Source organism: Strongylocentrotus purpuratus, unplaced genomic scaffold (assembly GCF_000002235.5).
Source record: "Strongylocentrotus purpuratus isolate Spur 01 unplaced genomic scaffold, Spur_5.0 spur5_scaffold_14, whole genome shotgun sequence".
NCBI classification, from domain to species: Eukaryota; Metazoa; Echinodermata; class Echinoidea; order Camarodonta; family Strongylocentrotidae; genus Strongylocentrotus; species Strongylocentrotus purpuratus.
The window spans coordinates 1,343,353-1,364,979 of record NW_022145599.1 but is presented as its reverse complement, the minus strand read 5'-3'; the positions used below and the strand labels follow the sequence as shown (position 1 = coordinate 1,364,979).

General features: G+C 35.3%; 1 protein-coding gene across 1 annotated transcript; it reads left to right on the top strand.

Moving 5' to 3' along the window:
• Nucleotides 1-1,622: 1,622 nt before the first annotated feature.
• On the top strand, nt 1,623-12,704 carry LOC100892008 (meiosis-specific with OB domain-containing protein). The gene is made up of 13 exons (XM_011675161.2): nt 1,623-1,767; nt 2,866-3,064; nt 3,387-3,444; nt 4,652-4,783; nt 5,178-5,253; nt 6,017-6,209; nt 7,592-7,692; nt 8,090-8,142; nt 8,578-8,673; nt 9,015-9,104; nt 9,810-9,966; nt 11,620-11,809; nt 12,306-12,704. Exons 2-13 carry the CDS (start codon nt 2,867-2,869, stop codon nt 12,495-12,497), a joined length of 1,536 nt encoding a protein of 511 aa, XP_011673463.2. The 5' UTR covers nt 1,623-1,767; nt 2,866; the 3' UTR covers nt 12,498-12,704.
• Nucleotides 12,705-21,627: the final 8,923 nt, after the last annotated feature.

The window sequence follows — 21,627 nt, the reverse complement described above, 5'->3', positions numbered from 1 at the left end:
TGAATTCCGTCCTTTGGCTTGGACCCCCCCCCCCCCCCCACACACACACACACACACACACCTACTCACTGTTATTTAGGGTACGCGTATGCTTGTTCACTCCCTTTGAAAGCACTCCCTATGTCAGGACTGCCAGCATTTCTAAACTCCCCTTTCGTGTGCTTTTTGCGGGCTTTTCCTGCCTTGGAGACCCCCCTAAATCTGGAACACTGCTAAATGTACCCCTTATCTATGATATTCAAGTCATTTTATAACCCCCTTTTTGAATTTTCTCACAAGTCCAAAGAGAAAGAGAGAAAAAAAAAACCGTTTTAAATATTTTACAACCCCCTTTTTTAATTTCTCAGGAATCCAGAGAGAGAGAGAGAGAGAGAGAGAAACGCCCCTAAGAAATTTCCGGGTGAAAAGTCAAATACACCCACTTTTTGTTAACGATTCTCGGGCCAGAATTTGAGATGTGGGGGAACACGAATGCGATCCCGCCGAGCCCGAAGTGGGGGGGGGGGGGGGGGGGGGGCTTGGATGGGGAATAGCAAAAACTCTCCTGTACACCACGTACGTACGTACACACCACAAACCAAAGCCACAGACACATGGCATTTTTTTTTTACGTGGTATTTTATTTCCATCATTCACAGGTGCTAATGTTACAAATAAATATTTGATTAACATTCAACAAAGATTGATTTTTTTTTTTTTTTTTTTTTTGCATTCCACAGAGACTTTTATTCATCATGACGATACAAACAAGACAAAAAAAAAAAGCTGTATATCTAGCATAATGTACAACATGAGTAATTAAATTCACAAAAAGCATACACAGCCCATGTGTGCTGGTAGAGCTTGGAACATGGTTGAGTCTTTGGGTTTTCTTGCTATGGCTCCACAAGGAATAACATAACATAAAGTGTTGATTAAGCAAGAGAACCAAAGAGCTTGGTGTTTAATGAAGGCACAAATTTACAAGTGGGAAACAACGAGCTGTTTTGTGCTTGGGACTGGGTGAAAAGAGAAATCAAGTTTGGTGGTGGTGAAGATGATGATAACATTTGGTGTCTTATGCAAGTTATGAATGATGACTACACTCATGAATTTCACCATCTCCATACCACAGTGAAACCTTTTATCTTAATTTTTTTTTTTTAATACAGAAATTTTTTTGAACATAAAACAACCAAAACTTTCTATTGTTTGGAAGATCCTAGGCATTGACACCTACAACCTGAAAGAATGTAGTATTACAATTTCCTTCATATTTACCATTACATTGGTGACTAACAAAGACTTTAAACCAATAATAAAATGGGGAGACAAATTAAAGGAGAAATTCATCCTGATATTACCATAAGTCTGTTTTAATAGAAGCACACAAATTCAAAAATTTCTATTTTTGCCCTGAAGAAAATTTCCAGTCATACACGCACCCTAAATATAATTTCACTGACCTGTTCCTCTCATTTTCTGCTTCTATTAAAACAAACTTAATATCCGGGTGGACTTTCCCTTTAATGAGCTTCCCGGAGAGATCAACCTCTGTGGAAATTAAGTGTGAAATTGATGATTACAATTTATGTTCCGGATCCGACGATCGGAGCTATCGATATCAATATCAGCTGAACTGACTTTTCTTTTCGGTCTCGATCTCCATCCAACTTCCAATCCTAAAGTAACAAAACAAATTCTTACTTCAGACGTTCGTCTATATTTTGAACATTCAATTCGACACCTGTTTCTCGAGTGGTCGTCAGTATATCCACCTCAAACCAGGTAAAGAAATATAAATACCTAAATATTAGTTTTACTATCCTACTCAATAACGCGACAACGGTGTCCCAGCGCCAGCGCCAGCGCGCAGCCCGGTACCAAGTGCTGCAAATCTGAGTTGGGGGGCTCTATCTTGACTGGATATTAATATCATGATATGGTTGTAGACTCTACTTAGGTTGTACTTGTAGCTTGTAATGTATAAGATCCATTTGTTTAATTTATACTAACAACCTAATACTCACCTATACTTATACTAGACGGAAATAATCATCTGATTTGGGTCATTTCTTTAATAAAACTGACATTTGTTGACATTCCCCAATCGGAGGTCTAGACGTTTCAGTGGAACAACCGACGATTAGAGAGACTGAAGTTTTCGGTCTATACTTATAGTATAGGCTACTAGCTAGTCCCTGTCTAGGCCTATGTACCAAGACTATAGAGTAGAGTAGAGTAAAGTCAGTAGACTCGATCTAGATCGACCTAGAGGTCCAGGCCATGGCATTGCCATTACAAAATACAAGGCATTTTTAGGGCCTAGATCTAGGGCCCTAGCCCTAGGGGGTGTGTGATAAAAATTGCAAAAACTACTGACCTAGATCTAAGTTAGACCGAAACCTTCAGAAGTTCAGTCTCTAACATCGATAGTTGTTCCGCTGAAACTACATCATACATGTAGTTCATATTAGATCTACTATTAATTACATGACTCTGGGTAGTGAGCACATTTTCTTTTTTTGGTCCTCGAAAATTTTAAAAATTTGCACCCCCCCCCCTCCCTTGACCTCAAGGTGGGGGGGGGGGGGGGCCAACCCCCAAAAAAGGTAAAAATCATGTGTTTTTACATGATTTTTTTCTCAAGGGGGGGTTTATCTTGCCACTTGTGATGGAGGTCTTAAAATTGCTGAGTTAGAGTAGACTTCAAAGTTCAAGTTCAAGTCAGAGTCTTCATGTGACTCAAATTGTGTGCTAAGTCTAAGTAGACCCTAGGTTACCCAAGTTTATTGTCAGATGAAATTAGATTTCAACAGAAGTAGGGTCTAGATCTTGACTATTTTTATTAAGATCTAGGATATTTTTTGATATCTCCATATACAGAATGGCATGGGCAGGCAACATTGGTGCAGGTGGTGACTTTGGTTCACAGAATACCTGGCCAGATGGTACAACCATTACCAATCATGGCACTGGGTCATCAAAAAGAGCATCAAATCAAGGATACAACACATCATCTAGCACGGGTGGTGACGGCGGCAGGGTAAACCTCAAAGATCTGACAGCACAAGCATCCAATGTGGTAAGTTAAAATCTAACTTAGATATGAAGAGTCCTATTCTTTTTTCTTTATTTTTTCTTTCTTAAAAACAAGACCCCCCCCCCTCCCCCTCCAGAAAAAAAGAGAAAAAATGTCCTAAACCTATTAATTATAGATCTAGCCTCTAGGACTTGTCCAGTTTTGAGGATTGACAATCACATCTTTTATGAGTTTTTTAAAGAATCCCAGATCTGTGCTTTTATTACTTTAATTACTCATCATCTATTTAACTTCGGTAAAATCTTTCGATGCCACTTGTAGGCTATATCATATCCAACAGGCTTATGTTTCTCTGTTGTTGCAGGTTATCATTGGGATTGTAATTGCAAAACAGAAACCAAGACAAGTACAAAGCAAATCAAGTGAGTATAGAAGAGTTTTTTTTTCTTTCTTTTCATTTTCCTAATGGTCATAGAATATTTGAGTACCATTCAATGTTAGCATTGTTTGTCAGTTTTTCAGGTACAAGTTTACCAAGAAATTTTGATTCCTTTCTCCAGACTTTGATTACATATCTACCATCTCCAGTTATATTTTATTATCTTGCCCATGCATTGCAAAGAAATTTCTTGGAAAATCTGTTTTATATTTAAATGATTGTTATCAGCATACAACAGCCAAAATCATATTCATGACACATAACGTACCTGTAAGTTCTGGAGTATTTTGTGGGTCATCAAACTCTATGCCCTGCAGATCATTGTGGGTAAATTTCTATTCATTTTCAAACTGCTTAATTTTACTTTTAGGCTGCCTGCAAGAAGGTTTTTACTTCAATTAACAATACATACCTCTTACAGCCTTCTTGTTAGCAGCCATTAAAATCAATTGATCTACATACATGTAAGTGGACATGATGAGTATGATAAGACTAAAGTAGAATTGGTCAAGATTGAACAAAAAAATTTAAATTTATTATTGTGAATTGAGAAACTTGCCAAGATACTATGCTTTTGAATAAATGTAAATATTTAGTTGTTTTAGTGATGTAAGATGTTTGTTAGCACATAGAGTATTTACTCATATCGTCACTGTTTTCACGAAGTGACGGTAGTGAGGAAAATCGTAACGCAAAGTGAATGCAATTTTTTTTCACTATCGTCACTTCGTGAAAACAGCGATGATATGTTTAACCCTTTGAAGGGAGTAGTAAATATGTCTAACCAAAGCACTTTTACATGTACATGTATTTAGTGCAGGAGCAGAGATTGGAACCCTGATCAGTTGATATGTAACATGCATGAATATTTATCCTTTTGTTATGTTACAATTTTATCACTATGTGAAACCTTTCACTGCTGCAGTAAGAGGTCTCAACTGCTCACCATGTAATTTTGCTTTATTGGTTCATTTTTTAACCCCCCCCCCCCCCAGCCCCCAAAATGTATTTCTACAACTGAAAATGGATTCATGAACTGGAGACTGAAAACTTGTTTAATTAAACTTTGTTGATTGAAACCTTGGTAACACTTTTTGGATGAATGTAATACCGTATACATCACATACATGTATCTGTTTCACTGTAATTAATATCACTCTTTCATTGTTGATTGTCTTTAATCCATGTAGATCCTGGTACTGACCGCTCAGTGTTTGGTTTTACTCTGCGAGACTCTCCTGTTGACTTCATCAATGCATCATGCTGGGGATCTAGTGAACATGTCCTGGCACTCAGCAATAAATTCAGGATTGGCGAGATTGGTAGGCTTAGCTAGAGCCGTCACTGTACTTTCATTGCTTTGGATTTCACAAAATGAAATTGGGGGGCTATATTTTTTCTCTTTGCAACATTTGTTCTTCTTCTTCAATACAACATTTCTTCTTTGACTCTATGCTTGTCCCCAAGAGCATAACTGATATATGAAAATAAAAGCATTTCCAATAAGGTTTCATATTAAGATTTTTTGATGGATTGAAGTATTCGCTGATAAAATTGAATGCATTCCGTTGTTATACTATTTGTAAAACCATGTCATAAATTGCAAACACCAGGCAATTTTTTTTTTGTGTGTGGAACCTATACATTTTCTACTTTGAACTTAATGATATTTTCTTTCTAAAGATTTAAAGTCTGTTCTCTTTGTCTTTTGTAAAGTTGAGATCAAGAATCCACAGGTCCAGACTAAGTCACACAGTGAGATTGAAGAGAGATGTAGACCATGGACTCCAAGGTTAGCATGAGAAATACATCATACCTTTTAAACTGTCAAGTGAGACTGAATCCATACACATGGCATTTCCATCCAGTACATGTTATGTCATAATGATTGAAAAGGGAATCTGTAAAATAGTGTACATTCATTGTGGTTTGGGTAGGAAATGGAGCTGTATCTTTTTGTGAATGTTGTGTTCAAGCAAACTCTCCAGTGTGAAATATCTACATGTAAGTAGTAATACATCAGTATAGATGTGATGAGGAGAGGCATACATATTCTTGGAAAATTACACGTTATCAGGCTCAAGCATCTTTTGTGATAAAGTGTTTACTTAATGTCATTAATACATTAGGGGATAGATTTATACTACGCACTGGACCAAAAGATATACAAAACGAAAAAAAAATCATTTTGGTTTGATAAAAAAAGAGAGGGTTGTACATTGTATGTACTAGGTAGAACAGATTAAATGTTTAATTGTGTAAAAGGTTGCAAGCAATGTATAAAGATAAATCTGCTAAGGGGGTGACTTGTTTGTGTATGTGCATGTCTAACTATGAGGATCACTGTGATTTCTTTTATAGTACAGTGTAGTATGTCAATGTTTCAGTGAAAGCTTTATGTTAAATAAAGTACTATTCATTGGTTACACATACCACAGATACTATAAGAAATGAATAGAGAAGGGAAAGATTATGAATGACAGGAATAACCTTTTGAGAAGGTTTCTGTGTTTACAAACTCAACCAAATGTTTTTTTTCCTAAATCCTTTAATAGCGCCTTCCAGCTGAACGTGAGTGAGCGCTATTCCACATTGAATCTCTATGACGGATGGCATGCAGAGCCCTTTGGTACCTTACAGCACATGCCAATTCGAGAAAGCAGTGATTATTATACTCTAGGTGATGTCTTGGCTAATGGTCGTAATCTTCATGGAGAACACATCAACCTACTTACGCTCGTCAAAAAGGTAGGATTACACTTTCACTAACATGATTATTTCCAAGTTCATACCGTAGACGTGTAGACTTGATTGGATATCTTGTGCACCACAAGGCTGATCTGGGACAAGGTCCATGAATCTGTTTAAAGGCTGTTTAAGGGTAGAAATCAGGTAACTCTGAACACTAATAGGAGAGAAAGAGAGAGACAGAGAGAGCATGATTACTATACTGTTGGTTATTTTTGTTGTTGCTAGTGGTCTCACCTTCATTTCAACTGAATCATACTTGTCATGAAGGCAATGGCTTGAATACATCCTGCTGGTCACATGCTAACATTCATCCATGAAAAAAGATTTTTTTAGATAGTAATGATTCTGTTCTCACTTTAAATACCAACATACTTTGAAAATGAGGGCTATAACTTTTAAATTACCTTTTATTCACTTACAAACATGTACCTGAGTGATATCTTAGGTGTATTCTGACCTAATGTATGAATTGTATACTAATGTATGTATTTTGTCTTCATGTATTGTTGTTTGTGTCTGATGATAATCCGTCCTTGTGGTGTTGTATCAATAAACTTGAATTTGAGTTTGGATCTACTGAAGATGTGAAAACACTCTTGTAGAAACTCACGATCTATATGTCATATGTGTAGTGTACGGTGGATAATGATTAATGTATATTTTTTGTTAACAAGGAGCAGAAAATCAAATATATTTGCTAGTATGAGCACTGACTTTATGTCCTGCGATGCGTTGGTAATTGAGGTTTACCACCATGTTGAAGTCCGTTGTACTTAACTTTCAACTTATTAAGCAAGGGTTAAATGCCTGTACGCAAACTGCATGGTTATTGGGGTTTTATCTGAAATAGATCCAGTGACAACGTCTGCTTTTATGTCTGTAATGAAGAAAAAAAACTACTAGGCTCATTGTATTGATCTACAGGAGATGTGAAACTATTATTATTTTGTTAACACTCACTCACTACTAACATGCTAGTTAGATTTAAAAATACCTAGTCTATGCATCACATTTGTTTTTTGAGTTTTTTTCTTCATCATCCATCTCTCTTTTACTCTGTCTCTATCTCCCTCTCTCTCTCTCTCTCTCTCTCTCTCTCTTCTCTCTCTTTCTTTCTATGTCTATGTCTATCTCTCTCTCTCCATCTTTTTCCCCCTCTACTTCTCTCTCCTTTCTTTTACATATTAGGTTATCCTTTGCAATGCTTTTTTGAAGTACAGAGAGACTGCCATTTAGCAACCTAATATTATTGTATCCATTAAGCCTGTTTCCTTGTCTTTGGAAACCTTTCTCAAAATAGCATCCTTTTGTGTGACTATCTAAGTCTTAGCGCGGTGCACTCAATGAAAATATTTTCTTAACATTTCTCGGCCATTCAGGTTGGTACTCCAAAAGACATTGTAACAAAAGGGGGACGTGAGACAAAGAGATGCGAGGTTTCATTCTTCGATGAAACCTGTTCCTCGTTTTCTATGGTCATGTGAGTAGGAATTTTATTTTTCTTAAAAATGCACTACTTGAAATCCGCATCAGTAATGCTGGTTGATTTGCATGCAACTGCCTTTAGTGTAAATGACTTAAGAATAATTGAAACAAAAAAATATTTGATGTCTTCTGTCTCACATTAATTTTTTTATCTCACTTTTCATCTTTCTCTCTAAATAATGCTCTCTCTCTCTCTCTCTCCCTCCCCTCCTTCCTTCCTTCACTGCCTTCCTCTTATCATCTCTTTCTGTTTATCTTCATCTCTGTTTATCTCTCTTCTTCCTTCCTTCCCCCTTCCTCTCTCTCTCTCTTCTTCCTTCCCCCTCCGTCTCTCTCTTCTCCCTCTCCTTTCCCTCCCCGTCTCCCTCCCCTTTCTCTCTATCTCTCTCCAGCTGGGATGAAGAAGTCATAGACCTGGTGCAGCAGTGGCAAGCCAAGGAGACCGGTAATATCTCAAAATTATTCATATTTCTCTCAAAGTTTTGTCTATATGTTGCTTTTTTGTTATTGATAATTCTATTTTTAACTCTCTTGATACATTACACATATTTGCCACTCTCCTCCCAGGTGGTGTAGATGTTTACCTGGTAGGAAGAATTTACTTGAATGCCAGAGCGTCTTATCAGGGTAGCTCCGCTAATTAATGCCATGGTTATAATAGTACAGAGCTTAGAAAGCTATATAAAGCTGTAAAAATATAAACTATATAAATTGCACCATCATTTTCATTAACTCTTCTGCATTATGTAGTATATATTCCCCCAATGAACTGATAAAACTGGAATGTACTGTATAAATGTACATAACATTACTTGCAGATACTATTTAATTTAAATCATCTTTCATGACCTAATGCTCAATTCATTTTATTTCAATGCAGTGATATTTGCTGTGGATGTTGTAGCTAAATATGATGATTTCAGAAATACGATGGTAGCTAGTGTGGACTCTAAGTCTATCTTCATTATCAATCCTGGTATGTATATCAACTGTATGTCTGTCGATTTTATATTTTAAAACATATGCCCAAAGTTGATCTTTTTATATGTGTGTGAAGAAACATTGTGGATGTTTATTCTTTACTATGAATCTAATTTTAGTACACATTATTTAAACTATTTCTTTTAGTTTGGCAGAAGATGATGTGAAGATATTGAAGAAAGGGTAAATATATTCTCAATTGGATGGGGTAGAAACCCTATTTCAAAAGGTTTCTAATATATGTACATTTTGTCACTTTAATTTGAAGAAAAAAAAATTGTCTTCTAAGTATATTACGTTGATCCCATTTTTATTTAAACATTTTCTATTTTGCAGACACCCGTGAGGCACACTCTCTGTACAAGTTTGGTCAATCATCTACAGCTGATGAGGAGAGTGCAGAAGAAACAAAGGACAGCATTGATTGTAAGAAAGTGTACATACTTTGAAATGCTGACTTTATCTTCCTATTGTTCTGTGAAATCCAAGAAAAAAAATTTCTTTTCATGAATCGAAAATATTTATTTGTACTTATAAGCACCATCTAGTTTCTTTATCTTTTTATTTACTGAATTAATATATTGAAAAATATTTAGACAGGACCACACATGGTCAGCAGAGCAGTTTTTATCATGCTCCTGAATAAGGACATATAGTAAAAAAAAAAAAAAAAAAAAAAAAAATAGAACAAACCAATAGAGAAATTCATTGCTGAACATTACAATGTAAAACAAAAATTACAAAAGCATATTGAAAATAGATAAACAGGAAAACATACAAAGCACTCATCCATAATACAATGATAAAGCCCCGAACAACACTCGTTTATTGAACATACAGTACATACAGAGAGTTTTATAGAATTCTTCGTTGTATTCATAGGATACGATTCCTTATACTCATTTTTAAGATTTTCTGCAAGAAACTTAGTATTTTACTTGAGCAATGTCAAAATCTTCTGTGAATCTACAAGTAGGCATCCTATAGAAGATTGGCCTGTACTTGTTTATCGTTGGCAGCCAATCAGAGCTGTTATAAAATCTTAAACTTCCTTTTCTCCTGCTCTTTTATTCAAGTTCTTTATTTAAGAACCTTCAACATAGTACTTTGACTTTCTTCTATCTATTCCAGTACAAAGCATCCATGATGTGTACATGGTGGACGAGCTGAAAGCTAAGATGTGTGACAAGCAGTCTGTGATGATGCAGTCAGATTATGGCATTGTCTATGCATTCCTATCAGCCTATGATCTCGATGGACCAACCTCCGCAGTCTTGTCTATGAGATGGTGAGATAAGTAGATTATATCAAGGGTTCAGTCACACAAAGACGTAACTCCATATTTTGCCAAAATAAGTTTTTGATATCAAAATGTTCAGAAAAATGTGGGCTTTCCAGGAATCACAAAGACTTAACTCCACCCAACACCCTATTGAAGTCAATGGCTAGCAAAACATAGACTTAGCTCCTTAAGGCCCAGGTGCTCAGTAACACATAAACCACTTTTTCCCAAAAAATGGAGTTACGTCTTTGTGTCACTGACCCCTCAATATATAGCATCACCATCCGCGTCACTGCTAGAGAGGGTCATGTGCTCTTCTTCAGATTCCAATCCCAAATTTTGTTTACAATTCTTTTCTTCAATATCTACTTTAACCTTGCAAACCAATTTTCAAACTAAATATGGCACTTTTTTGCTGTTGTCCAACTTGCTTGTATTGCTTGTGGGAGCCATGTGGTTGCTCTATTAATCATATAATCAGATAATAATCAGATAGTGGTCAGTGAGCTACATATAGTGGAAGTTTGTTTCTTTGTTGGTCAAATAGCAGGAAATTTTATTCCAAGATCCTCCTATTCAACATGTCATTCTAGCAATGCCTAGACTATGAACCCCTTATCATCTCTAAATATTACAGATGCCAACAGAAATGTTCATATCAAATAAGAGAATGTTATTGATTTTATGCTTATTTCCTCAACTATATTTCTACGCAATTGGACTTGGCAAATCTATAATGTTTACCAACTTCTTGGGGCACAGCATTTATAAACATCTTGAGTATATCTTTATTAGTCCTGAAATATTATATGAAAAAAACATTGGATCGAAAGGAATTAACCTAGCTAAAGGAAAGTAAACAATTCTTGCTATCAATAAGTGCTGTGAAGGATGTATGATGGGTTTCGTGAAAGGGATTGCTAGTGAGACCCTGAGGCATGATAAGGATAATGCTAACGCTATCCCCTTGTTCATGCTTCTTACCATGGCTGTAATGTTCCTAGAGCATCTTCCTCTGGGCCTTGTTGAGTGCATGGGCGAGCAACCTTCAATTGTTTTCAAAGGGTTCATTCTAAACTTCATTTGCCTCTAGATATTTTGCACATATGAATGAATTGCATTTATATGAGGGAAGAAATCTTGTTCATTATGACATGTAGTAGCATATCGATTTTTTGATCTGATCAGGGAGCAAAAATCTTCTCTGGATTGGGATGGCGTAAATCCCACATACATTTTACATATCTAGTGCAAGAAAGTTGGGTAGGAGTGCCCCGTTTAGTATGGGATGATTATCTAACAATTCAATGCATTAATGATAACAATACCGGTATCTGTTATTTAGGAGCGCTAAAAACAAATACAACACACTAGTACCATAGTGCTTACAAAATAACAGAATGCGAAGAGAAACATAGAACACATAAATCTGTATATCATATTGAATTACTGAGGGAAGAAGTATGTTTCCAAGGGATCTTTTGAAAGTGGCAAGAAAAGTTAATTCTCTAATGTATATTGTTCAACGTTTTTAGAGATAGCCACTGTAAAATGTTTTTTTGGCAAATTAGAGTCTGGTTTGGTAATAATTAGATAATTTTTATCATTTGTAATTGAGCAAAGGTCACATATCCTTTCAATCTTGATGTTACCTTCCAGTACAAGCTGTCACAAGAGGGTAGATAAGGAGACAGGGACTTGCTTGAACAGTAATTGCTCTGCTGCCATCACTGACCAGTCCCAAGCCATTCTGAACTATGACCTCAGAGTCAATCTATCTGACCTTTCTGGAACTATCAATGGAGTCTATGTTGGAGGATATGTGGCAGAGCAAATCATTGGAAAGTCAGTACGTAAAAATACAAGTTCATATTTTGCAAATTGCTTCATAGAGTAAAGCTAGTAGAACGCTAACTCCAGGAAGCTCCGACGCCGACGCTAAAGTCGGAGCTTCCTGGAGTTAGTAGAGCACCCTCTACTTATCATGTTGTCTATTTGAAGCTGAAGGGCATTATACTCTGTGTTAGAAATAAAGGAGTTAATGCCCTTCTGGCTCCAAACAGACAATTTGTTGTCTCATTGTGTGTTAGATTGTAACATGTGTTCTAAATTGTGAACAAATCATTTTTTGTTGTTAAAAAGTTGTATACTGGTATTGTTCTTACATTTGCATTCGTACTACCTTAGTATGTGAGAAAGATCAAATATTTGTCACTTGTCTTTTGTTATCCGATTGTAAGCAATGCAACCATGTCTGAGAACCATGGACATGTTTTGTGTAAAGCCTTCATCACCTCAGAGGAAGGAATTACAATTTTCTGAATTTTTCCTGATTAACCATCCAGGCAGAGGAATTCTCCAAGTGTTCTGAAGATGAATTGACTGGGATGAAATGGCAGCATCTTCTTGAGCGATGTAAGGTGTACTTTAAGATTCAAGAGAGACCAGGTATCATCAATGGATCATCTTCATTCCTCAAGATCTTACAGTGTGGCAGAGCTGAACCTGATGAGGTACTCAAAAACATCAAAGTCTAGTGTGTGTCTCGCATCAAGTATCTAGAGTAGAAATATGATTTATATGTTTCATTGGTTTACATAATGTGTGTGTATTTTATTTGCATGTAACAGCTAGGGCACTATCTGAACACAATTCAATACATGCTTACAGAGTGAAACTTGCAAATTCAAAAATAAGATCTATATAACCCAATATTTATTCCATTGCTTAGGTGTAGTTACTTATTTATATATCTATTTATACAATACAGTAAAAAAAAAAAATTAAAAAAAAAAAAAGAAAAAAAAAAAAGAAGAAGAAGCTTAATCAAAAGCTTGATCTCATGTCATTTCAAAAAAGCAATATAATTTTTGTTCTCAAAAAAAGGGGAGAAACATGCGTAATTTGACTTATGAATGCAACACAAGCATTATTTGCACTTTTAAAAGAATGCTTTGATTTATCAAACAAAACATGTTTTGAGTTTGTTTATAAGACTAAAAGTTTGTCTTCTGTAAAGTGGAATTTAATTAATGTTTTTGTCCGTATAATAAGAAGATATCGTTGAAGGCCTGATATGGATGTAACAATTTTTTTTTTATAACTGTGCCTTGAAGCATATTAAATAATCTTTCTGTGCATGTGCACATGTGCAGTACACTTTTTTTAATGTAAAAGAGATGTTATATTTTGAAAAGGTGATATGGAATGTAACAAATATGAGTCTGTATATACAACAAAAACAATATATATTGAAACAAGACTTTTATAGAAATCACATGGTGGTCTCTCCAGACTAAATTGTTAGTGCAGGGTGTTTTTTTTATAATTCAAAATGTTTATCTTTGCTGTTTATCTTTTAGTGCACTGTACACATGATTTGCTTGATCAAGTTTAATGTGTTCTGTACAACAGCTCTTGAATGGATGCACTGAAAGCTTCTGCTTGGTAGACAATGAGAAAATACATGAGAAATATGTTTGTTATATCACTAGAGCCTTGTCTGGCAAGAGCCAAAAGTGGATGCATTATTTCTTTTTTAAAGAATAAGAGAAAGTGACACTCTCTCAGAAAACAACTTATATCATAAGAATTAGAGAGGCAGACACTGGAGAAGATGATGGAAAGGTGATGAGATGGAAATAGAAATGGTAAAGAAAAAGAGATAAGAAGAGGAGAATGATATAGGTGTGTGAGAGTAATGTTGATAGCTATGATGTGCACTTCATGCGTACAAACACTGTACCATGATCATGGTTGCGTGAAGAGCTTTAGTTCTGAGTATTTCTTTGACATTAAACAATGTGCTCAACTGAAGCATGAAGACAAACGCATTCAATAGAATAAAATCTCCTTCTCATTCTTTTTAGCCTCATCAAATATTGACTTATAAAACCCCTATTTTTTAAGAAACATGCTCACTGCCTCATGCCTGTATTTAGATAAGACATTAAGTGAAGGGGAAGGCGGGAGCGCAGGGTGTTGAAAGGTGGATGGAATAAATATTCAAAAGAGATTAAACTTGATGAAAGGAATATGTTTTATTTAACTGATAATAGTATGCAGTTGCATGCAAGGTATTGCATGTACATGTATTTGTTTTTATGGCAAGGGAGTTGCCAAATTCTGCAGTATAAGATCTTAAAAGGGTTTCATGATTTCGAGACAACATGGGAGAAACATTTTTTTATTTGGAGCATTACTGATTTTCAACTTCTGTAGCACATGGACAAATAGGATTTATTAAGAAAAATTGCGTTAATGTTGACCCTATTATATCTGCTAGCCCAAATATCATATAGAACCCCTCCTTATTTGAAAAGATAAAGATACCAGGCAAGAAACTAGGAATCAGTATCACTTTGCATGATTGGTCGTTCAGCATAAAGTATATTACTTGTGAATTGTAAAATAAATGTCTCATAAATCATTCAAAATTTGTATATATATATATATATATATTTTGTTATTGAAAGCCTATTTGTTTTCTCTCATCTCAAAACGTTTTATTTCTGTACATACTGTGTGACATTATGGAGCTGTCTGACCTAATTGCTTCATATAATTGACATTGTAGTTACTTGTAATTGCCCACCAAGATTGATTGCCATTTGTGTGTTACGTTTCAATTTGATTGTGTATGTCACCGCACAGTGGGTGGGTGAGCTATGTCTTCAAACCTGACTTGCCTTTAGCGAACCTTGAACATATACCTCATTATAACCAGTTAACGTGAAATATTAAGATGTTTGTATTGGTATATTTTATCTTGCAATAGATCATTTTAAAGATATTTGATTATCAATTGAACTGTATAGATATAAAGAAATCTAAATTGTGTATAGATATAAAGAAATCTAAATTGTGTATAGTATTGCAAATAATATAATTCAGTAATGCCTGTATTTATCTATTCTATTTTTCAAGAGAATCATTTTGTTGATAACATTGAATTATCAACAAATAAGGTTATGGATATGAAACATCCTATATAATAATATATAATGCACAAATCGAGACATGACAAAGTATATATAGGTCTACCTTATTTTACAAGAGAGTATGATTATTTTGATATTTAAATATTAAGGAAAAATAGTTTGCCGGGATGAGAAGAATCGTAAAGCCCGTAAGACAATATTTGCTTGTGAAAATATTCTTCATATTATATGTTCTTTTAAAAAGTCACGCACTCTAGTCGTTACAGAAAGTGCTTTATTGCATATTTATCAGATTAAATGTTGCATATAAACTATATTCTGTCCAATGATATATTTTGTATACAGTGGCATTTTGATATGTATGACTTTACTGCTGTAGTATGCGGTATAGGATGCAACTGATATTTACATCATTTGACATGATTGAGAGTTAATTGTACGATACATGCTGCAGCGACACTTGTGTACGTACCTCATCTATAAATCTTTAATGTGTACGTTGGTTTAACTGAAGAAAGTCTGCTGCTTTACAAAATTAATTATTATGATAAACGATTGCAGCTCGCTCTTGCTTTCTTTCTTTCTTAGACGCGTCCATGCGTTTGCTTCTAGGGCACTAGGAATTACACCCAATGTTAATTAAATAATTGAATATACAGATTGGTAAGGTTGGAATTGATGTTGCAATCATATATACACTGAAATATCTCAGTAAAGAAAGGTGCACAGGAATTTTACGCGAGGAAAATATCCTTGGTGATGATGGGGATGATATTGGTGATGATGATTGCGAAACTAATTATGGAAAACAAGATAACTTTTGCGTAAAATATCACGTTGATAATAGGAACGGTTTGATTTTCATGCATTCTTAGACATGTCCAATTTGCGACATGGAGAGACGTGTTACATGCATGAAAAAGATTTATTTGACCTCTACCAATTTGTAAATTATCTCTCTTTATCTGCCCTATATATATATATATGTATATATATACCCCTTTTCTCTCTCCCTCCCTACCATCCATATCTCTCTTTCTCTTTTTCACTCTCTCTCCCTCTCACCCCTCTGCCTCTCTCTTCCTCTCTATTTCACTCTCTCTCCCTCTCACCCTTCTGCCCCCTCTCTCCCTCTCTCTCCCTCTCTCTCTCTCTCTCTCTCTCTCTCTCTCTCACTCCTCCCGCTCTGTTTTTTCTCTGTCGAATATGTTTTGCGTGAGTGAGAGTTTCGGAATTAAATTATATAGAGAGGAAATCTTACTTCTCTTTTCACAAATTTGGTAGTTGTAATCATGTAGATGGCATACTCGACTGCACGCACATTAGATGCATCTTTCCTGTGCTACAGCGATAATTGTGTCTTCATATCTTACCAGGCTCTTTCGCTTCACCAGGGTGGTATAATAAGAACAAAATTGTTGTTAAAGTCGACAGAGAGAGAGAGAGAGAGAGAGAAAGAGAGAGAGAGAGAGAGAGAGAAAGAGAGAAATAGAGAGGGGGGGGGGGGTAAGAATGAAATTAAATAGTAAATTGTAAGTCGATATAATAGGTTACAAATAGAAAGAGTGAGACAAAAATATAATATGGAGATTATGATAAGCCAAAAGAAGAAAGGAGAAAGAAACAAAAGAACAATAGGGCACTATTATTTTGTGTAGGCCTATTACCTTTAATTGAATTTTGAACTTTATATATCGCAATATAATTGAATCACGATCATTCTACTTACACAACATTACGTTGATATAAGAAGAATATTTAGAAAAGCATACACGAATTTATACCATCATCCAAATACCCATGCAATTCAAACAAGCACACTAGACCTCGGGTTTAATACAAACGATAATAGAATGTTAATAACATTTTATAATCTCAACATGTCCAGTGAAATGTGTTCGCTTATTAGTCAAAAAATAGAAAAGGTTAGGGAATTGTGTTCCTAATCCGGTACTGTTATTGGGTGGACATCTATTGATTAAGGCTTTCATTTCTCTCTCCGTCATCATCGAATCTCTGATTAGCTTTCAAGATGATTGGCAGACCTGTTTATTGAAGTCATTTATTAGATCAGGCTTTCATTTCATACAGTGTGTTGTCGGATCGTTAGAAATTGCATTTTGGTTAATTTTCTTCATGTCAGTCTTAACTATGAAATTAGTTGTCTGATCACGGTCTCTTTTTGTGTTCTTCATGCTGACGAACACAATAACATGACACGCAATCTCACTCGGGGCATTTCTACACGGAATGATGTGTACTTGATTGCTGAGGGTGAATAGAAGAGCGAAGGAGGAGGAAAAACGGTGATTAAGATTTAAAATAAGTAGCGAACACACTAAGAAAAGTAATATTAAAAGCACGGTGTCTGTTGTTTTTATCCACAACAATATAACATAATGTTAATTCCTTGTAAGTTCTTATATCGATTATGGGCTTACCCCCAAGGGCTTCCTTAATTTTGTCCGAATGTTATCTTTTCCACTTTTGTTGAAACGATCCAAAATAATCATGAACAAACAAATGATTGCTCCTGAAGGGGTATTTCGTATCCAATCACAGACTGTTACTGTCATAACTTCTTTAAATAATTTGAGAAAATATGAAAATCATTAAGAAATCATTTTCTTTTCACAATATAAGGTGACGTTTTCCTCGTATACTAGGGCTTGTATTTCACCACGTGAAACCATGCATGATCGTTTAGTATATCTTTATTCGTACAATCGATCTGAGTCGAGGCTGTGAAAAATTCACAAACATGCATTCAGATATCGAAAGAAAAAAAACTAAGATTATTATATTCGTTCGTATAATATGTTTGGCAAATGTTATCAATCATCTGTGATTTCGATTTTTCTGTAAGTTGTTTTTTTCTCTCACAATGTTGACCTATGTGCCGTTGCATTGCGAATGGATCATATTCGTTCTGAACTGACTTAGCATGCGATCCTAAGTGAAAGTAAATTTACAGTCCATTAATCGTGTCTGTGAAAAAGAACGCCATTTAATGTTTAGAGTTCACTTACTATTAAGGTCTCTTTTTTTCTTATGCCCATTGAGGAAAGGGTGTTGTATGTCATCATATAGGCCTCGTTTCTTTTTACATTTTAGGCATATTACAATTTTTTTTTGTATTGCTTTCAGTTTAGTAACTCTACCAACGATACTAGACATTCATAAATAGTTCAGAGTTCAACATTTAAAGATGGATAATTTGAATGATAAAAACAGAAACAAAATCAATACAATAAAATAGATCAGAGACATAGAATGTAAAAGACAGTATCAATTTAGCATAAACATTCAAGTATATGTTATTATTACTTCTGCGCCTGGTGCATTCAATTTATTGTCAAGCCTTACTGGCTTTTACGGATGCACCATTTTCCATCTATATTTTGAATGCTGTTAAGTCAATTTATATGTAATTTTGATATTGTTACATGTCATGAAATTCCATATTTTATCTTTGTATATATTTTCATGATGATGGAAATAAATTTCAATTCAATTTAAGATTATAACGGAAACTTCAAGACAAATAAAATAAAGTGTTTGCTTCCAAACCCTATTAAGCGCGCTGTGATGAATTTGATGCACGAAGTGTAGAATGCTTTGCTTCACCACTTATCTTAGGAAGTGGAAAGCAACCACGCGTATAACATCAGATTACCATGGAAACGGAATTCTTTCAAACCAAGGTGTATTTTTCGTGTCTGAATGAACGCGTTCTTTTTGGTTTTTGTTATATGCGTTGAAATCTCTATCGTCTGATCTTGTTCCCTAATGCAAGCATGAATGTGGATTTTTCCCTGCTACAATACACCTTCAAGGTGAGAACATGAAATGCATGCAAGTGAGAACTGTTACCATGGTTACATTCAGTGTAATAGATCGACTTAAGTAACAGCATGAGTACAACAAATTCACGTTGGTTCAGCAAAACGTCATTTTTGTCAAAATGTTCTTACATGGTAAATACCGTCGTGGTTATTATGATGTGATATTCCTTTACTCGATCTCTTCATGCAGAGGAGTGGAAAACCATTTTTTTTAAGAAGTCGTAATATTAGAGATCACTTCCTTTAGAGTTGAATTAATTAGAATAGATTATACTTTTCAGTTTGCCTGTTTGTCTGTTTCTCCCTTGCTGCTGTGCAATCATGCGTGTGCTTGTAAGTAAGCAATTAGGGAAACCATGACTTTAAGTCCTCTCCGAGGGACTTGACACACCAAAGGACACTAGCCATCGACTTATTTTTAAGTCATAGATGTATTTGGCCCAAATATTGTTTAAATTGAGTCTTCTGACTGAATACTTTAAAACAAGAGTTTAATCAACTCTTTGTGCACCAAAACAATAATCTCTCTATACAATATCATATATATATATATCATTGGATAGATATTAGACATAGCAAAGGCTTAAAGGTTATTTAACTGTTTCCAGTGCAATATTGATTTGAACGGTTGACATGGGGAGCTATAATCAAGATCAAGACTGGAAATGGGTCAGTTCGCAAAGCCATTGCGTTGCATAAAGCAATCCTTCCGTCTCATTGGTGCCTATTGTTTTGTGCAAAATTGCAGGTGTGGCAATTAAACGAACAACCGTGCAGAGAAGCGAAGAAAGCAACCAGTGTGTTAATGACTTTGAATTTGGAGAGACACTTGCTTAAAACTTGCATTAAATGTGTTGTGCAACAACTGCAATGTTTAAAAAAAAAAAAAAAAAAAAAAAAACCTATTAAAAATTACATTAAGTCAAATATAGCAAATCTGATTATGAAAATGCATTTTGCCTGTGGATTTGGACTATCAGCTTTTTTTGTTCTTTCTCGCATTACTGAGCTATTGAGACATTTTGCTTTGCTTTACCAACGACAACCCAAACAATAATTGAAAAGCACATTAATGATATTATCGTCATTCAGTGATTCAAGCATTTCTACAAGTAAAGAGTGTTTAAAAATATTTTAATAAGTTCAGTTCAGTTCAGTTCAGTTCATTTTATTCAAAACCATACAAAGCATGATATAATCTGTTACATAAAAAAGAGACTGGTAATAGTACATCAATCAACATATTCTAACTTGATTACATCATAAACTGAATGGTTTTAGGACCCCTTTAGAAGCTAAGCTTGTGAGCGGGGCCCTATAACAAAATACATACATATACAGTAAAAAGAATGTTACGTATGATTATACAATGGATGAAAATACTAACCTACAGAATATAGAACATACAAATACTCTCACACACACACACACACAGACACCACACACGCACATCACCATACACAGCAAACACACTGACGAGTAGGTCCTTAGTGGTCAAAAAGCATTTCAGAATGAGAAATTACTAAGATGCGAATAAAAACTATGTCAGTCTTTCAAGCAGGTACGTTTTAGATGAACTTCTAAACCTAGAAAGAGTTGTACTATTTTTTATATCATCAGGCAGACTGTTCCATTCTTTAATGCAAGAGATATGGAAAGAGGTCAGAGTGACACTTGTTCTTGCAAAAGGCTGTCGAATAAGACACCTTTGACGTGTATTATAATTATGAATTTGCGAGTTCTGACGGAATAAATCTTTTATACACCCACACAGAGCACACAGGGGGAAGGATATTGTAGGAAAAGAATCTCTAAAAGGTTTCGTTCTCACTTGTTTGCTGCTCTTTTATTGTCTTAATTCATTCCAGAAACACTAATTGGTTCTCTTCTTATGTTTCTATGGTAACACTTCAACGACTAGCTCCGTATAGATCGTTCTTACGTAAGATATGACGCAATATCTGAAAGAACTAAATGTTATGAATAACATGAAGCAAAGAGGAATCTCAGGAGACATTTTCAGGTATTCAAACGTCCGTCCCTCCCTCTCTTTCTCTCGACTCTCTCTCTCTCTCTCTCTCTCTCTCTCTCTCTTTCTCTCTCCCTCTCTCTCTCTCTCCCTCTGTCTGTCTGTCTGTCTCACCCTCTCCATCTCTCTTTCTCTCTTTCCCTATCTCTCTCTCTCTCTCTCTATCGCGCGCGCTCTCCTAAAATCTCGGATCTACAACACTTATTACATTTCAGTAATTAATGTTCATAGCATATTTTACATTTATAAGTTATGAGCTTTTTAAATTTGATTCTCCATATCAAAACATATTTATTATTCGCTGTGTGTGCATGGAAGCTCATGGGTTACAAGGGGACATTTGGATTGCAGAAGATTGTAAACGTTGTCTGATGAACATGAATAGCAGAATGATGAACCGCACCCCAACTTCAGGTTAGAAAATGTATGCGACCATGAACTAATCAAAAAGCACATTACCAGTTCATTCAACGATCTTCAAACATAGGCCTACTCAGTAAAGGCGTGATAACCGGTATCCGTATTACGTCAGTTTTTTTCAAAGGAGGATTTTTAGCTAGCTTTGTGGTTCTACTGTGTCTATGAATTCGAGAAAGTAGAAGATTGGAAGATAGGAAAAGATCCGTCTGGTAGGAAGAACTTCACGGGGGTGACAAAAGAGACTGGCTAGAGACGATGAAAGGAGGCGAACATGACTCGAGGGAATTGAAATGCATCTCAGTAAATTCAAAACAATCATGAAGGGCAAGAACAATTTTTTTGATGAATTAAAATCCTGCTTCATGAACCGTCAACAAATTGAACGCCAGCGTTGATGTCAAGCAATTCTGAATTTCTATGGAGAGTCTAACTT

Excerpts from the sequence above, each read along its gene's own strand:
- LOC100892008 (XM_011675161.2), top strand. The coding sequence starts at position 2,867 with ATGGCATGGGCAGGCAACATTGGTGCAGGTGGTGACTTTGGTTCACAG. Across the intron at positions 3,065-3,386 it reads CAGCACAAGCATCCAATGTG|GTTATCATTGGGATTGTAAT; the intron begins GTAAGTTAAAAT and ends CTGTTGTTGCAG. Across the intron at positions 8,674-9,014 it reads TATCTTCATTATCAATCCTG|ACACCCGTGAGGCACACTCT; the intron begins GTATGTATATCA and ends TCTATTTTGCAG.